The sequence below is a fragment of the Choristoneura fumiferana genome, chromosome 17 (genome assembly GCF_025370935.1).
Source record: "Choristoneura fumiferana chromosome 17, NRCan_CFum_1, whole genome shotgun sequence".
NCBI lineage: Eukaryota > Metazoa > Arthropoda > Insecta > Lepidoptera > Tortricidae > Choristoneura > Choristoneura fumiferana.
In genome coordinates this window covers 14782494-14800599 of record NC_133488.1, presented here as the reverse complement: position 1 = coordinate 14800599, position 18106 = coordinate 14782494, and the positions used below count along the sequence as shown (strand labels likewise).

Here is an 18106-nt window from a genome sequence, read left to right as displayed (position 1 = left end):
TGACAACTGACATAGGTAATAAAGTATAACACGTATTATTGAATAATTGTATTTGCATCATAAAGACATTATTACAACAGCATCTTTATATAATATCATTCACCATGAAAATATGAAAATATAAATTGCATTTATTTATTGATCTCTATATAGTACTTCCATTGAACCGAGAAATCGTTTCAATCTGTTTTTGATTCCGTTTTATTTGGTCGCCATTTTTGTTCCTGTAATTATAAAAAAATATTCATTCTTTTTACGGCTATTCACCTTAAGTGTTTGGCAGGATTCGGGCCACAACATGCACAACAAAGAGTTCTGTACGCCTAAAAATCCAAAAATTATATGATCTATAGAACAGTCTAAAATTATATGATTTATTGAACTATCTAAAATGGCTCGGTCCCGAATTTTATACAATGCATAATCTATCATGTTACATCAACATCAGGAATCTGATGTATGGTGTAGGTATGAATTTGGATTACTCGCAGTAGTTCCTTTATTTTCATACTAATAATTCTCCTCTTCAGTTTTGCCAAAAGAACTATAATCACATAATATGTGATATATATTATTTATAGCCTCGTAAGGCTCAGTGTATTTAATTTTTGACATACGTCTAAACCAAGGGTCTGCCAACCTTTTCAGACGGAAGACCTGAAAGCTACAGTTAATGAAACTTTTACAGCTTTTAAGGTGGCACTAATTATAGTCCTACCAATATGCTTGTACAAATTTATTTAGTTATTTGAAATCCCTGCTTAAATGACTGAAATATAAACAAGATGCGCGTCCGTGGATCGCTGGTACGTTTTCTATGGGTTTCGATAATTAAATACCTAATTATATTTAACTTAATGGTTTAGAACTGCGAGTCGCAATCGCAACTTTATATCAAAATAGCAAGAGTTGCTGACCCCTGGTGTACGCAAAATTAAATATCTTCATTGAAATTTAGTTTCACACTGAATAAAAATTTGGCGTAGGTATTACGATGATAGTGGAGCCAACGAATTACATGATGCTTAACAACCACCGCCGTTCATGGAAGGGAAATAAGACCTTATTATGTTAATTTTCTATTTTAAGCATGCACATGCCTTATTATGTTATCTACCTAAAGAACTAGTTCATGCTTAAGAAACACCATGACACAGTGTTTTTCTTAATTTCCGTTAACTCCGACAGGTGGATGCAATGTTCGTTGATAAAAACTACCTGGGCCCGATTGCATAACAAAGTACAAGCTAATATTATTAGCGATTTTGTATTGAAATTCACTAATACTATTAGCTTGTACTTTATTATGCAATTGGGCCCTGGTTGGTGGTAATTTACTTGTTGGAGATACTTATAGAAAAAAATAATTGAAGAGGACAATAATAAAATGTCTTCTGTGATCGATAGATATATAAATATAATATTCACAAAATAGTAGGTACAGTGAGTTCACAAGAATACCGTAAAACGGGGTTAATAATTAAAAATTCAGGTGCTACTTGGGAAAACAGTTTTTACGCCATGATCTTATTTTTGAGACCATCTTTGGCAGTGAAATACTTAACTGCATATTTGCGTTTCTATAACCATTTAAATCTATCAAAGTAGCCCCAAAATTTCCTAAAGTAAATAGTACTTAAAGTTAAGTACTCATAAAATTTGGTTCACGGATGCGCGCGTGTGCGGCTCGTTCGGGTGATACCAAGGTATTTTTTTTATTACATTAAACTGACCGTGATTGACCCCTATCTCAGCTGGTGGGTAGAGAGAGGAAGAGGCCCGGCCCCTATTTAATGACAGTTACCAAGTACATGTCATTTTGCCACGGTATCAAATCCGGCCCTACCGTCTAGACTATACAAATAAAACGCTTAATATCACATGATATGACTTACACGCAAGAAGGGCACCTCTTGTTTTTTTACATTGATGACAAAAAAGGAGAGGAGTTATGACGTCATCTTTTTTTGCATGGAAAAAAAATTCTGTTCGAAACCTATCGTGTGTGGTAACTAATGAAAGGGCTTACTAAGCCGATTCTAAAATATATCACATCATTATATTTCAGTCACTTGTTTTAAATTAATAGTAAGTACATTGTGTCTTAAGGGCGGGGCGGTAAATAAGGAATTACGAACGGGAGTCTATTAGAAGCCCGAAGTGCGACATATAATGTTTTTCATCACATTTGCGAGTAAAATTGTATATTTGTAAAAGAAAAACTAATATTTTTTCAAAAATTGCCGATACCGTTGACTGCGCTCTTGGCAGTGCCAGCTCCCCGCCGACCTCCCCCTCCGCAGCATGCGCCCGAAGTGTGCGCGCACGGAGCAGCAGCGCGCGCAGCAGCAGTACGGGTGTGGTACGGGCATTGACTCATTTACCGACCTTGGGCTTCATGACAAGAAAATTAGTACGGGCAATGACTCATTTACCGACCACGGGTTTCATGACAAGCATATTAAGGTCGAGGGTTTCATTTGGGGGGTTGCAAGCAAGGTAGCCTGCATGTTACGACACTGTTTACGAGCAAGTATGATGAAAAATCATTTTCAAAACATACCAAGTTTGGGCTCCGCCAGATATGATACGGTTGAATCATTATTTGTAAAATATACCTAAAATAATATGTAATAGCTTCATATCCAACCCAAGAAAACAATTAAAAAAAAATACATTTAGCGCGTGAGTGACTGAGTGCGCCGCCGGCCGCCGAGCGAGCAAGAAAGAAAGGGAAGCAGGCAGGGAGCGGCAGCGAAGTACATGCTCACGACAAACATTTGAATCAAAAGCAAACCAACATCAATAATTTCTAATAAAAATTCCAATAACACCATTGTTTTATGCTTTCTTTTTAAATATTTAGTTGATATAAGTATTGTTTTTTAAATAAAAATATTTTAATTTTATAAATAATACATATTAGAGATGTGCCGACTAGTCGCCGACTAGTCGGGAAAGCCGACTATCCGGCCACTTTCGTAGTCGGCGACTAGTCGGCGAATAGTCGGCAAAAAGCGCCGACTATCCGGCTTCTTACTTTGTACGTATATTTCAATAAAATATTTATTTTTATGTAGGTATAGGTACACAGAGGGGGAATTACATTATATAAAAACCTTAAGCTGTTAATTTTTGTAGTATTTACTGTTTTTCCTTGCCCACACGAGAAATTTTATTTTGTCATTAGTTATACCTACTTGACTTTACGGGAATCATTGTCTAATTGTTCAAGAAATCCTTACACGAGACTTTCTGTTTGACATCATCATGTCAGCCGAAAGACGTCCAATGCTGGACATAGGCCTCCTCCAAGGCTCTCCACTCAGACCGGTCTTGTGCTTTCCGCATTCACCGCGATCCCGCGATCGTCGCTCCATCTTGTTGGAGGCCTACCGACACCTCGTCTGCCGGTCCGCGGACGCCATTCGTGAACCTTCTGACCCTATCGGCCATCAGTTCTGCGAGCAATGTGCCCTGCCCACTGCCACTTCAGTTTCGCAATTCTTCGGGCTATGTCGGTAACCTTATATAGTTTTACTGCGGATATCATCATTTCGGATTCTATCCCGCAGAGAAACCCCGTGCATAGCCCTCTCCGTAGCCCTCTGAGTGACTTTGAGCTTCCTTATGAGGCCCATCGTTAGCGACCACGTCTCAGATCCGTAAGTCATCACGGCAACACACATTGGTCAAAGACTTTTGACTTCAAACACTGCGATAATTTGGAAGAAAAGACACTGCCAAGCTTCCCGAACGCTGCCCAGCCGAGTCGGATTCGACGAGTGATCTCTTTCTCGAAATTGGATCTACCTATCTGGGCCGTTTGTCTCAGGTACATAGTCGTCAACAAATTCGAGCGCAGAGCATCCGACTATTACGGAAGTTGGCACAACATGGACATTAGACATGACTTACGTCTTGTCTATGTTTATTTTCAGGCCAACTCGGTCGGAAACTGCTGAGGTCGGCGAGCATAGCACTGAAGTCCTCCATGAACAGTTTCGGAAAGATCACCATCTCCTTGTCTGACTCCCCGCTGCAGAGGAATAGGCGTCGTGCTCTAGTCATGTAGTCGGACGGACATAGTGGCGTTTTCCTACAGACACTTCAACACTTCGATATACCGGTAGTCAACTTGGCACCGCTGGAGAGCCTGCAGCACAGCCCAAGTCTCGATCGAATGCAATGCGATGCAAGGCAAAGGGGGAGGTTATACTCTTCGGTCTTCTGTATAACCTGCCGCAACGCATGTATGTGTTCTACGGTACTATAGCCCTTCTTTTTGACATGATTAAATTTTTTTTTTTTTTTTTTAGCTCTTTCACTTTTATGAACAATAATAGTAGGCATTGTTTTCACACAATATTTTTTTCACAAAAACACCGCTTTGATAGATACAAAAGCAAAAATCTAGAAATAAAATAATACGAATAAAATAAAACAAACAGGTTCCGAGACGCTTACAGGCGTCGGTTGCAACTTGCGCCCAAATCAGCTGGTTAACAAAGCGTCACGGAAATCCCCGAAGCTGTGATCGGCTTGGCCGACTAGTCGGCCGATTAGTCGGCTTCTTTACAACCGACTAATCGGCTAGTCGGCTAGTCGGCCAAAGTCATGATCGGCACATCTCTAATACATATAAATATGATTGAAAACTCTTCTCGCATTAGTTAGTATTTATCATCCTCAGTGTCTAAAATTGTTTTTTTTATACATGTTTCAACTAATTGTGATTTTGATGGAAAATCTAAAGACTCCATTATTTAGTCGCTGAACTAATTTTGTTCAGTTTGACGAGTATGTATGTTTAAATTATTTGCTCATATTACAGGCCACACCCGGTGTATATTTTTAGTTTTATTGATTTATTTTGATTCATCAAATCACCAAACAAACACCCAACCCAACGCCTAGGTGGCTGTTGACACCTGATTGCCTTGGTCTTAGCTTAGACGAAAATTTTACTTTATGCACTAGAGCATAAAAACTCATTTTATGTTGCCTAGATCCAGCATTAAATACGAAGTTTACGAGCATGATGATAAGTGAAATAGTAGATTGTACAACTAGAGCATAAAACAAGTCATTTTACCAGAGGCGTTCATATAGCTACCCGAGCCGGTACGTCGAGGGGAAACTGGGTTATGCTCGAGTTTTACACTGCTTTTCACTTCAATGGCGAGGAAATGAAATAGCAACAGTGGAAACAATTGTTCACTTACTAGGTGAGTATGTAGGTACCTTTTATTGTTCATGCATTACTATATAATTAGAAATGTTTAGTTTTATTGATTTATATAGTTTTATATGAATTAAAAAAAATGTATTAGAAACTTCTTTATTTGTGGCTGTTTGCACTTACTTGCCTTGGTCTTAGACGAAGATTTTACTTTACGTACTAGAGCATAAAAAGAGTCATTTTATATCGCCTAGATACAGCATAAATACGAGTATGAGAAGTGAAAACGATTTTTTGGTCTACTACACATTGTACACATTATGGCGGCAAATTTTGCGGATATTCGAGGAAACAAAATCTAACAGTAAATTATCTTAAAACCGTAACCGGCATGAGCCGTCATGTCATATAAGTAGGTGCAATCGCTATCAGATACATCGATGTGGCCAAGGTGCTTAAAACTATTTGAATCCATATTATTAATGTGAAAGTGTGTGTGTTTGTATGTTTGTCCGTCTTTCAACGGAGCGACGGATTGACGTGATTTTTGGCATAGAGATAATTAAAGGGCCAGAGAGTGACATAGGCTACATTTTATCCCGGAAAAATGCAGTTTCCGAGGGAACAGCGCGTGATAACCTAATTCCATGCGTCGCGGGCAAAAGCTAGTTATGCTATAAAGATTTTGCATGAAGGTTGTGGTTTTTCTCTCTGCGTATCTGTTTTCTGTATCGTTTACTATTTCTGGTGTAAAATAAAGAGTCGTTGTATTGTATTGTATTGTTGTGCTGACGTACTATAAGGCTTCTTGGCATCCCCGATATAACCAATGCCGATTACACTTAGCTTTGTTCCAGCAACGCAAAATCTAATGCATAGAGGGAGATACACATGACGCGTTAACCGACGGAATAATTTTCACTGTTCATTGCGCGGCCGCGACATCCCATTGTTTACCTCGCAGCATAGGTAACGCAATGAACAGACAAAAGGCGCGTCGTGCCGCCAGTAACAGTACACACTGCAGATTGTCCAAAACATAAACCCAACCAACCCCTAAACACACAAAAGCTATGAAAACTTTTAACAAAAGCCATATTCTCCTTCGAGTAGTAGTTACTTACCTAATATTTGAATACGCGTTTTGCATCCATACGACAAAGCTGGACAAAGAACAAACTGGACAAGTCTTCGTATCAACACTAACACAAAATCTTATAAAAGCGGAACCAATTTAAATAGCGTACCTATCTTTATTCAAAAAGCACGGATCACCTTCTGTTTCATAATGGGTGGGTATAAAGTTCGAAATGTTGAACTTTATTAGTATTTAGGCAATACCAAAAGCAACCATTTAATTAAACTCTGATTAAGTATTGTAGCGTCAACAGTACACAAGCATTGACAAACAAGCTAATATTCCGTCTCATGTCCTCGGTGAAATGTTAAGTAAAAAAGACAAGCAATACCCATGACATCAGATATGATTTGACCAGAAAGACCAAGTGGAATTGTTATTGTAATGAATTGCACTGTATGGTATTGTAGTAAGAATGTATTTGTAGTGTATTGGGTAACCGTTGTGTGACGTACCAACGTGGTAAGTTCATTTGACAGGCGGTACGCGATAGCACGAAGCTTGTAGCGCAGTTTCAAGCTGCCCGTAGTTTTCTTGCGCATCGTCCGCAGTATAGTGTACATGTTCCCGGAGTGCAACACAAGAAACATAACTGCGAGGTTAGGCACCTGTCGAACGTGGCAAACAATAAATAAACAAAACACTAATTAGTAAAATATAAAAGCACCGGTACAACTGAAAAAAACATTTATTATGAAAAAACAAGCATTCAAAAGTCAAATAGAAATAAAATTTACTGTTCAAATATTAAAATAATGAAAAATGCAATGTAAATAATAAACACAAGTGTCGTTTTACAGTTTCTAATCAACTTACACCAATCAAAATAGATTTTGTCTATTAATTTGATTATACAAACTTTTTTTCTCGATTAAATCATAATTATTTTGCTATCGGAAAAAAATAAGAACATTTTATTGAAATGTTGGAATTAGGTAAGTACTGAAAGATTCATAATTAATTCAATTACATTGCGTATTTAAAGCATTGGTATTCGATAAAAAATAAATTTTAATAAGTTTAAGATTTCTATAAAAAAGGAAAGAAAAATCAACGATTAAAACTTTAATCAGTTACGTAATCAAATTAAATACAGATTTAAAAGTATAATCGGTCTTTACAATTCGATGTCGTCAAACTTTGTCGTCGTAGCCAAAAATATTGAACAAGTGACAACTGGCAAAAATATCTAAGTACAAAACAGAGCCCTATTACAGCTTTAAAATGTATTTTATTAGAAACTCAATACAATACAATTTTAACTAGGTTACATTCGAAGTTTATAGTTCCCAAACGCAAAAGTTTAATTTTGATAGAATTTGATCACTCGATTTTCCAAGATACTGTATATTATCATTTCGTCATATGTCACTACTTTCCTACATCTAGAGGAATAATCCTCCATTGTTTAAAAATGATTTTTTAAATGTCTGTACCTATGTAGATATAATTAGAAAACTACAATTTACTTTGGGCTCTATCTTATTTTGTCCCTTTTATTTATGTATATTTTAAGCCAAAATGAACATTATTACAAAACCAAGCCATAAATAACACAAACAATTCTTACACATTATTTACATACTTAAACGAGCGCATACAATGTAGATACACGAATAAAATAATTTAACTTAAAAGTAGGTACTTAATAACATGTTAAAAGCTATTAAAGATTAGCAAATTGACAATAGATGGGTTGTCTACCATTTTAAAATTGTAATAGCAGTACCTAACGGTCTTGTTAAAAAGTTCATTGTATTTTAGACATATTCCATGTTATGTTATTGACTTACGGTGGCACTAGTCTTTAGAGTCCAAAATTGACTTAGGTATACCTATTTAATACTAGAGAAAGCCTAATTTTAAACACTCAGCTTTTGAAATTTAGTAGGTTACTAAAACTATCCACTACCACATGCAATAAATTAATAAAACCATTCATTCATGCAACTCAACATGGACACACACACACATGGACTATTAAAAAAATAATAAATACTGCTTGTATTTTCTATCCATTAAAATAAAATCTTTTGGCACAAGTGTATTCTAAGATATTAATCAGATCTTATCATTATACGTAACAACTTGCGACTGGAGATTCACAACCGATGACTGAAACATTTATTTGTTTGTTAAAAACGGGGTCCGGTGTGCGCCAAAATTCTAAACGTGGACATATTGGCACTGACATAATCAACAAGTCAACCATAACCACTAATACCACGTTGATTAATAAAAGAATAAGTGATCTGAGAGTGGTATAGTGATATATTGCATATGCGCTCTACTATGTGAGTTACTTGTGCAATTCTCGGGACTAGACAAGAACAATTAACTTACACAAACTAAAATGCTTTTATATTTACTTAGGCCTCATTGGAAAACAATAAGAGATAAATCCAAGATTCAGATTTGAGATTTCATGCAATGATTAAATAATATAAATTATAGTAAATAATCAAATCAGTTTTTAATATGACAGTAGTTATCTCTTTGATGTTTCCAAACGGTAACCCATCGGAACCACTCTTTTTTTTCTTTAGACAGTCGTTTGAAAATACACCTAACGTCGGGGAAGTAACAAAGGCCCTTAAAATTCGAAACCGGTACTGTTGTTCGGAGAAACAATACGTTGAGTTGTTAACGTAAAGTCAATAAAACAAACTGTCATCGGACAAACGATAGTAAAACAAAATGTTTACATTATGATTGCGTTTTTGGAGTCTTTTCGTATTTTTTATTTCAACTCCAAATTTGTTACTTTTACACGTAACCCGTGAAAACCATATCGAAAATACAAACTGAGACATGGATGCACAGAAAAACCAGAAAAAGAGACCAGCGCTGGGAATCGAACCCAGGTCCTCAGCAATCTGTGCTGCGTGCTATAACCCCTACACCACCGCTGGATCATGAGGTTTGGACCTGCGGCTGGACCAGCGGTCAGCGGTGGTGTAGGGGTTATAGCAGGCAGCACGGATTGCTGGGGACCTGGGTTCTATTCTCAGCGCTGGTCTCTTTCTGGTTTTTTAGTGCATCCATGTCTCAGTTTATATTTTTGAAAATGTTTACAGACGAGACTAATGAAATGAAATTAAGATTAACATTTTAAGTGATTGCGACAGATTACCTTTCCAAAAATTTACAGCATTAACACACTATCAATCGAAAAATACCTACAACAGCTACATATCGACGGCTCGGACTGAAACTCGTTTATGCGATATATTGAAATATGTGTGGTTGAGTCAGAGACCAGTCGCCGATATCGAAACAATGATAGCTACAGAACAATAGTACATTGTGTCTTAAGGGCGGTAAATAAGGAATTACGAACGAGAGTCTATTAGAAGCCCGAAGTCGAAGACTGAGGGCTTTAATGAGTCGATGTTCTTAATTCTAGTACCGCCCGTGCGACATACAATGTTTTTCATCACATTTGCGAGTAAAATTTTATATTTCTAAAAAAAAAAAAAAATTGTTCCAAATATTGGCGATACCTTAGGCTGTGCTCTTGGCAGCGTCGCCCTCAACCTCCCTCGGCATGCGCCGCAACGTGCGTGTGCATGTGGTCCATGTAGTCCTGCAGCGGCACGGCGCAGCACCATCAGTACGGGCACCGACTCATTTACCGACCTTGGGCTTCATGACAAGAAAATGTGTACGCGCAATGACTCATTTACCGACCACGGGTTTCATGACAAGCACATTAAGGTCGAGGGTTTTATTTGGGGGGTTGCAACCAAGGTAGCCTGTATGTTACGACACTGTTTACGAGCAAGTGTGATGAAATAATACATTGTGTCTTAAGGGCGGTAAATAAGGAATTATGAACGAGAGTCTATTAGAAGCCCGAAGACTGAGGGCTTTAATGAGTCGATGTTCGTAATTCTAGTACCGCCCGTGCGACATACAATGTTTTTCATCACATTTGCGAGTAAAATTTAATATTTCTAAAAGAAAAAAATCCCCCAAATATTGGCGATACCATAGGCTGCGCTCTTGGCAGCGCCGCCCTCCTGAGCCGCGTGTGCATGTGGTCCTGCTGCTACGCCATGCGCAGTACCATCAGTACGCACATTTACTCATTTACCGACCTTGGGCTTCATGACAAGAAAATTTGTACGCGCAATGACTCATTTACCGACCACGGGTTTCATGACAAGCACATTAAGGTCGAGGGTTTTATTTGGGGGGTTGCAACCAAGGTAGCCTTCATGTTTTGACACTGTTTACGAGCAAGTGTGATGAAAAATATATTACACGTTGAATTGTTCTGATTATTCATTGAGTTTTGGTGACATTTTACTTATTTTAAAGATAACATCATTGAAGCTACAAGCCTAGTCGTCCACAACGTTACAAGACACCGGGTTCTGGTTCTGGAACGTTAAAAACCTAATATTTTGTATCGCTGTGGGCGCGTGGCTAAACGTCTACATTTGTAAAAGGTTGGTCCACATGAAATCCATTGTACTCAACTAAGTCAACTACCATTTTCTAAGTAACATTGCCACTCTAAGAGCTACAACTATAGTAAACTTCCCGTGTATTATAAATTCTTTACCAAATACGAAATGACATGACGTTATATCATTGTATGAAACTAAGGGTCTGCCTCACAACTCATTGATAAATTTTCTGTGATAGATATTTGTGATGCCGTCTCTGTTTTGCCCAAATAAACAGAAACGGCATTACCTACCTTTATCTGTCAAAATTTATTTATCGATATGTGGTGAAACATTCCCTAAATATGTTAAATGAAATTGTGATGTACTATGAGAGTGGCAATGTCCCGCGCTTGGCGTTGGGCCGGTGCGCGTGAGCATAAACGCGTGCAGAGGGTGGCCGCTCAGCATTGTACCTGCTCGTTGAGTTTCTGCGGGATCACTCGCAGCATCGTCGCCGTGTTACCGACGCCCGTCAGCAGGAATGACATACTTAATGCTGGGACCTGTTGCCGGTTTGTTATAGGGAAAGCTTTATATTTGGGATATTGCATTCAGTTTCAAGGAACAGCTAATAAATATTAAAGTTGAAGATAGATTATGAACTTAAGCGTTTGGAGCGTTTTATTAAGAAATACGGTTCTGCCGCCACCGAGTTTTGGTTTGTACAGCGTGACAGATTAGACTGTTAAGCATTTCATAGTGACTCATATCGGCCATCAGCAACAAGCGCTCGTAATGGACAAAAACAGACCAAGTGCGTGACGGGCCACCCGCAGTGTAGGGTTCCGTACTAATATGCGGAAAATGTTCAATATTACGTTTTGATCGACTATTATTCATTAATACTCAGTCATTACGTTATACTCTTTGTTTGAAAGAAAGAAAGAATAATTCTAAATTCGGCACATTACAGCTAAAAAACAGACAATCTTATAAATTAGGCACCAAGAAAGAACATAAAATAAACATTGTGCCGAAAGAAGTAAAAAGGGCCATACTCAGCGTATTGCTACAGCAAGCCGCAGCGCTGGTTTTCAGTATGACCCTTTAACTTAAAACTAAACTTAAAAAACTAGTACTTTGGACGATTCTACAGAAATAAATCGCAATCAAAATCGAACACTGCCGAACAAAAGTGATCAGTCTGTTTTCGCTGTCATTTTAGATTTAATAAAAGTAATGAAATTGCAACATACCTGCCAAGTCGCCTCGGGATGGTAACTCAACTGATATAGCGTGTATGCGATATACAGTTGGAACACATATCCGCCAAAAAGGAAGGGCAGCAGATAGGAAAGCCCGCGCCACATCCATGAGTGGAAACCCTCGATAGTAATGTCCATGTTGTGCCTTGCACCAAGCGCTTTTAAACGGTATAGTACTCCGCTTTGGTATCTGAACTGCATATATTGGACTACACCTGAAAAAATATTAAAATGTTATTAACATTTACCTGTTACATGTAATTAAAAAACCGGCCAAGTTTAAAAATCTTATTAATTCCTACATTTAAAGTAGAAACACCAAACCTCAGGTAGGTTTAAGGCACATGTCCCAACGCTGGCGAAGAAGCGATTAGCTATAAACAATTTTCTCGCTCAAGAAACGAACAATAGATATACTCGTAGATCCCGTGTCAATAAAAGAAATACACGTAGTAATACTCGATTGCTGGCTGTTCAACTGCCGGCGCGAACTCTCTCTCCACTAGCTTGTCGCAGCGACAAGAGCTATCAAAAATTAAACTCGCTCAGCGACGCTCGCTTGGTAGTCAAAACTCACGCCGAGAGAACAAACAGTTGTCATTTTACTCTACAGTGCAAGTAATCGCCCGTCGCGCTCCTACACTCGCTTATAGCCCAGCGACAAAACTATAGAAACTACGCACTCGCTTCTTGCTGCTCGCCAACTTGTTTCTACTTTCTAGCTGTACTAGCTTCTCGTTCATCGTCGGCGATAGGACAAGTACCTAAGATAAATAAGGTTACTCACTGATATAAGCGATGAAACACAAGAACGTATGCCGGAACTCGTTCCATGGTTCGTTTTGCGGCCAAATGAGCAGGACACCGGCGACGGCGGTCGATATGAAGTGATGCAGCCGCCACCAACCCTTGATCCTGGAGCCGTTAACCTTAAGGATACTCTCGCGAATGGTGAGGGTGCAGTAATACCACACCAGCAGGAATATAAGGATCAGCTGGAGAGGCCTAGAACGTGTTACATTAAAGTAATTAATTAAATATTATTAAAATGAAAATATATATTTGTCAACTGAAATTTGTACGTCATATAGTGACAAAATATGTGTGTACCATGTTTTTTTGCAAATAAAATGATTTATGATTTATTTATGATTCAAGGTCTGTATTGAGTTATTTTAATTATTTGAGGGATTTCATTAAATTCTAAATTATTCACTTGAAATATCGTGTTGTCACTAAATACTTTAAAAAATTTCGTAGGCCTTAAAATCGATACTTTTTCTGACTGGACGCATTGATTTACGATACGAGATTTATCAAATTAGTGACGATATGTAATATGAAAAGGTAGTATGAATTTGTTGGTATTTTCTTTCATATTTCTCCTTATCCGAACAATTTTAATATCACTTCAGAATAATCTTTCATTTAGTATACACATCACTGTACCCACGGAACTAGACACTGTCAAAATTGTCCTCCAATGGACAGAGCCATATTTAAAAAAAAAAACTCGTATCTACTGTAACCGGAAATGCTTGTACATGCATATTCATAGACACTTTTAAAACTTGGCAATTATTAGTTGCAGCTTCTATTTGAAAAAGTAATATTTTCTGAAACGGTAGCAATATCAGAACTACGACAAGTATTCTATATCGTTGATGGGTGAGTATTGCACAGGTATGTGCTGCCAAAAAAATATATAGTCATTCATTACCATAAAGATTTATCCAAAATATTGCATTGTGAAATGAACTCTATGCAAAAGGATTGAGATTCATCACAGTTGATAACATGGCTACGGAACTAATGGATGCTACTTGAATTTTCAAATTGAAATAATGTCAACGAAATTGACGAAACTGTGCCCAGTGACACTTATTTATGATCAGCTTGTTTCATTGCCATGCCACTTCCTCTTTTTTTTTCTATTCCGTGACCGGACCCACGTCTTACCATTAAAGTTGAGCCAAAAGTGGATTTCAAAAATGGATAATTATAGATGGATTTACAATGGATGTAACCATGCATGTCATTTCTCATAACACATTATAAATTGATATATTTTATCAACACAAAGGTCTAACAAAATCCTAATAACATAATAAATGATTGTCTTTGAGTCAAAGAATATTGACTAGCGCTCGTAAACTTCCAAGGTTGAAGCGATAATAATTATTGCTTTGTTCACATTATGTTAGTAATTACCTGAAATCGATGTAGAGATTTAAAACAGCGAGAACGAATGCGATGACGCTTAATATGAGCTTAAACTTTTCGTATTCATCCTTGTACTTGAATCTGAAAGTAAAAGTAATTAAATAAGTCAAACACTGACGAAACAATATTTTATTTCTATGGTTCACTGAGACTCAGGTGAATAAAGTTAAATTTGAAATTGCTACCCGTTTAAAAATAAAAATATATATTTAACATAATAAAGTTTCAAAACAAAGTACTGTTAAACAAAGACTTTTTATCTCTTTGTCAACAATTCATTCTTGCGCTAATATTGTGTTGAAGGCTCACAACTGCTATGATTCATTCTAGCTTTATATTGAATATAAAGAAAAACTTATTTGTCAAGGCCTGGACTTTACCCTTAAACAAAAGCAGTGTGTAATGTAAACAAGAATGAGCAATCTGAAAATAAAGTCCAATAGCCAGCAATCTAGATTTGACTAAAATGTACATGGAACTTTGCCCAGAAACGCCCGAGTAAAGACTGGTAAAGCTTGCATACTTATATGATCTTATAAAATATTATATTATAGTATGCGATCCAGTTGAGTTTCAGTTTTAGCAGGAACTCATCAAGGTATATAAGATCTAGCAAGTGCTTTACCATTTTTACCCGACTGCAAAGGAGGGTTATGTGTTTGACCCGTATGTATGTATGTATGTATGTATGTATGTATGTATGTATGTATGTATGTATGTATGTATGTATGTATGTATGTATATTCCTATGTCCTCTCGTAACTTCTCAACGGCTGAACCGATTTTGATAAATGATACGTCATTGGATTCGTCTTAATGACGCGAGTGACACTGGGTACATGAAATTCTTAAAACAAAAAAAATGGCCGATTTTTGGCGCTAAATTGTCTTCAAAAAAATTTTTATGACAGTTCCTACATTAGGAATATCAGGATATTTTATAATAGTAATGCTTTACAAAATAAAAACCATAAACCATTGTGTTTCTTACTTAGTCACTTAAGCAAGCTGAGATATGAGATGCATAGGGAAATTCGTGTCGGTACCGTTGACCATCAGTGGTGTAGCGGTATAGCACGCGGTACGGATTACCGAGGACCTGGGTTCATTCCCAGTGATGATCTTATTTTTCTGTTTTTTTCTGTGCATCTATATTTCAGTTTGTATTTTCTATTTCGGTTTTACGGGATGACCGTAAAAGTAAAAATTTGGAATTTAAATAAAAAATACAAAAAGATTCCAAAAAACCAATCTTAATTTGATTGCTTAGAAACGATATCTCTTGTCCGGGTGAGCGGTTAGTTCCAAAGGAATGCCGAAAAAAGTTTGAGGGCTTACGGCATAGATGTCGCTAGCGTCGCTGCTTAAGTGACTAAGTAAGAAACACAAGCTGAGATATGAGATGCATACGGAAATTCGTGTCGGTACCGTTGACCATCAGTGGTGTATCGGTATAGCACGCGGTACGGATTACCGAAGACCTGGGTTCAATTCCCAGTGATGGTCTTATTTTTCTGTTTTTTCTGTGCATCTATATTTCAGTTTGTATTTTCAATTTTCATAGAACTATAATTGAATCTTGTAGTTGATCAAGTGAGCGCGAAGCGTCTGCGTTTGAGCTTGGGCAAAAATGTTTTTGGGGTGAGGTTAAAGTACGGCTTGTAATTGTCGACCCGGAATAAACGACAAAAAATGTACGACTGATAATTCAAACCCTCATGTAACTTCTATATGGGTTTAAATTATCAGGTCGTGCAGTGTCGTTCATTTCAGGTCAACAAATACGGTATCGTACACTAACCGCACCCCAAAAATGTGCAGTTACTTTTGATGCCGACCGTATGTTTGAGTCCCGATTCAGGGTCCCAAGATACTGATTCAGTGTCCCTGAACCACTGGCTTCACATTGAGCGAGCCATATCGAAAGGCAGCCGACTTGGCGTCTCGCGAGGCGTTTTGCTTTCGAATAGGTCTGTTAAATTACATAGAAACATGTAATCTATGCTTACTTGTCATTTTTATTAAGAATAGACACGTTGACGTTGCCAAGTATAATCCGCAGGTACATGCTGTTCTGTTTCGGCAGGGTGGCCTCTATCTCATGCAGCATGGCTTTCCTCTTCATCACCTCTTTCTCGAGGTTCGCCACGCGTTCATCCTTCGTGACTCCTTTCTTTTCTAGTCTGTAATTTGATACGTAAATATCATATCAGAATAAAGAAATGGCGTTCTTTTATTTATCTGTCGTGTAGTCTAAACACTCGCATTTCGTGGTCGGACACGGCGTAAAATGCACCGGGTTTACTAGCAACGTTTGGCAAAAAATAATCTTTGTTATTAGCGGCCTAGTGTGCAGTAACTCCAAATGGGTCAAATCGGTATAAAGAATCAGTGGCGGCCTAAGCTCGTTGGGCTTGGGGCCCTGGGCGGCAAAGCTGACTGAGGCCCCCCAATATTAGAAGTTGATATACTAAACTTATTATTTGCCAGTGCGGCCGCTTGCATTAGTTATTTGATTCACAAAGTCACGCGGTTCAAAACCGCGGCGGTTTAGCCGTAGTGCAGCCTAGGCCTATAATTTTTCGGGTGTGTTTAGCGGAATTTGAACCAACGTCTCTTGGCTAACCGATTCGGTCAGCCAATTATGGGGTCTATCAACTTAAACTTTTAAACAACTTACTATTATTTAATAGTAAGTTGTTTAAGAATGTCACTTAAGTCGAACTTTCAAGTTTAAAGACACATCTTATCGACATTATTGTTTTATGACATGCAAACGATAATTAACTTTAGGATGGTTAGAACTTATTTATGACCAATAATACCTTTACATTGTACTGCGACAATCGCAGGTTAAACACTACTTAAACATATACCAAGTGACTGATTAACTTATGTGCTAATTATCAGTGGCAGATTTATGTTTTTTAGGAGTGTAGGCCACTTTATACCCGCTGCCCTATGTAACTTTCTAAAATAATAATTTTCTCGAAATCTGCCGCCCCTAGGCCGCGGCCTATACGGCCTATTGACAAATCCAGGACTGCTAATTATGTTTCCTATTGTGTTGCAATGGTAATCACAAACGATTATTTTTATCTGTTACTAAATTTAGAGATGATATAAAATTTTCAGTGTAAAACCCTATTTTATTTGCTCTATATTTTATCATATTACCAACAAACAAGCCCAGTTTATCACTGATAACTGTTGACCACATATAAACCAGACTTCACAATATTAATCATTAAAGATTAAGGATATAATAATATCTTAATCAACATAACCTACTGTGCGTTATGTTACTACAATTTATTACACCTGTCTTTATGATTTTACTATATATCAACTTTCTTACAAAAGTCACTGGATTTTGTTAGACAGTGCTGACATCTCAGTGTTTTTAAATTATTATTTTTTCAACTTCTGTTACATGTAGTAGGTAGGTATTCCTAAGGCTGCCGTTTATACAAGACACTTCCAATTTTAACAGTAATAATAATATAACTATTGTAATGTAATGTAAAGTAATGAGTGACATGGACAAACCAAACATGACAAGTAGAACCCTTATAATTAATAAGGGTTCTACTTTTTGCCATTTTGGCTATGGAACCCTAAAAAGACATGAATAATTTACGACATGTTTATCTGTTTGTAATTTTGAATTATTTTATTTGAAACATTACACATGCTGGGGATTGGTGATAATGATAGATAACACAGTTAGATATTAGTGATAGAGTTTATAGTTGCTTTTAATTTTTATAAAGCTATCTAACAAATAAGGCATGTAATCTTAAAATAGCTTATAAGGAACAACATATTAATCAAACAGTTGCTACAAAATTCTTAGGATTAAGTTTAGACTATAAGTTGAGGGGTTGGGGGGTTTTGAGGG

The 18106-nt window shown here is 37.3% G+C and overlaps 1 protein-coding gene across 4 annotated transcripts in view; it reads right to left on the bottom strand.

Moving 5' to 3' along the window:
- Positions 1-33: 33 nt before the first annotated feature.
- The window catches only part of LOC141437048 (transmembrane protein 120 homolog), a 31194-nt gene continuing 13121 nt past the window's right edge, over positions 34-18106 (bottom strand). For 2 of the 4 annotated variants that reach the window (XM_074100247.1, XM_074100248.1), the window contains exons 3-9: positions 16215-16388; positions 14194-14286; positions 12770-12987; positions 11974-12197; positions 11191-11280; positions 6776-6928; positions 34-224 (exon numbers count right to left, since the gene is read on the bottom strand). In XM_074100247.1, coding sequence (XP_073956348.1) covers positions 180-224; positions 6776-6928; positions 11191-11280; positions 11974-12197; positions 12770-12987; positions 14194-14286; positions 16215-16388 — 997 coding nt within the window. In that variant the 3' untranslated portion in view covers positions 34-179. The remainder of the gene's footprint in view (positions 225-6775; positions 6929-11190; positions 11281-11973; positions 12198-12769; positions 12988-14193; positions 14287-16214; positions 16389-18106) is intronic. The other 2 variants (XM_074100251.1, XM_074100250.1) reach the window with 2 other exon arrangements.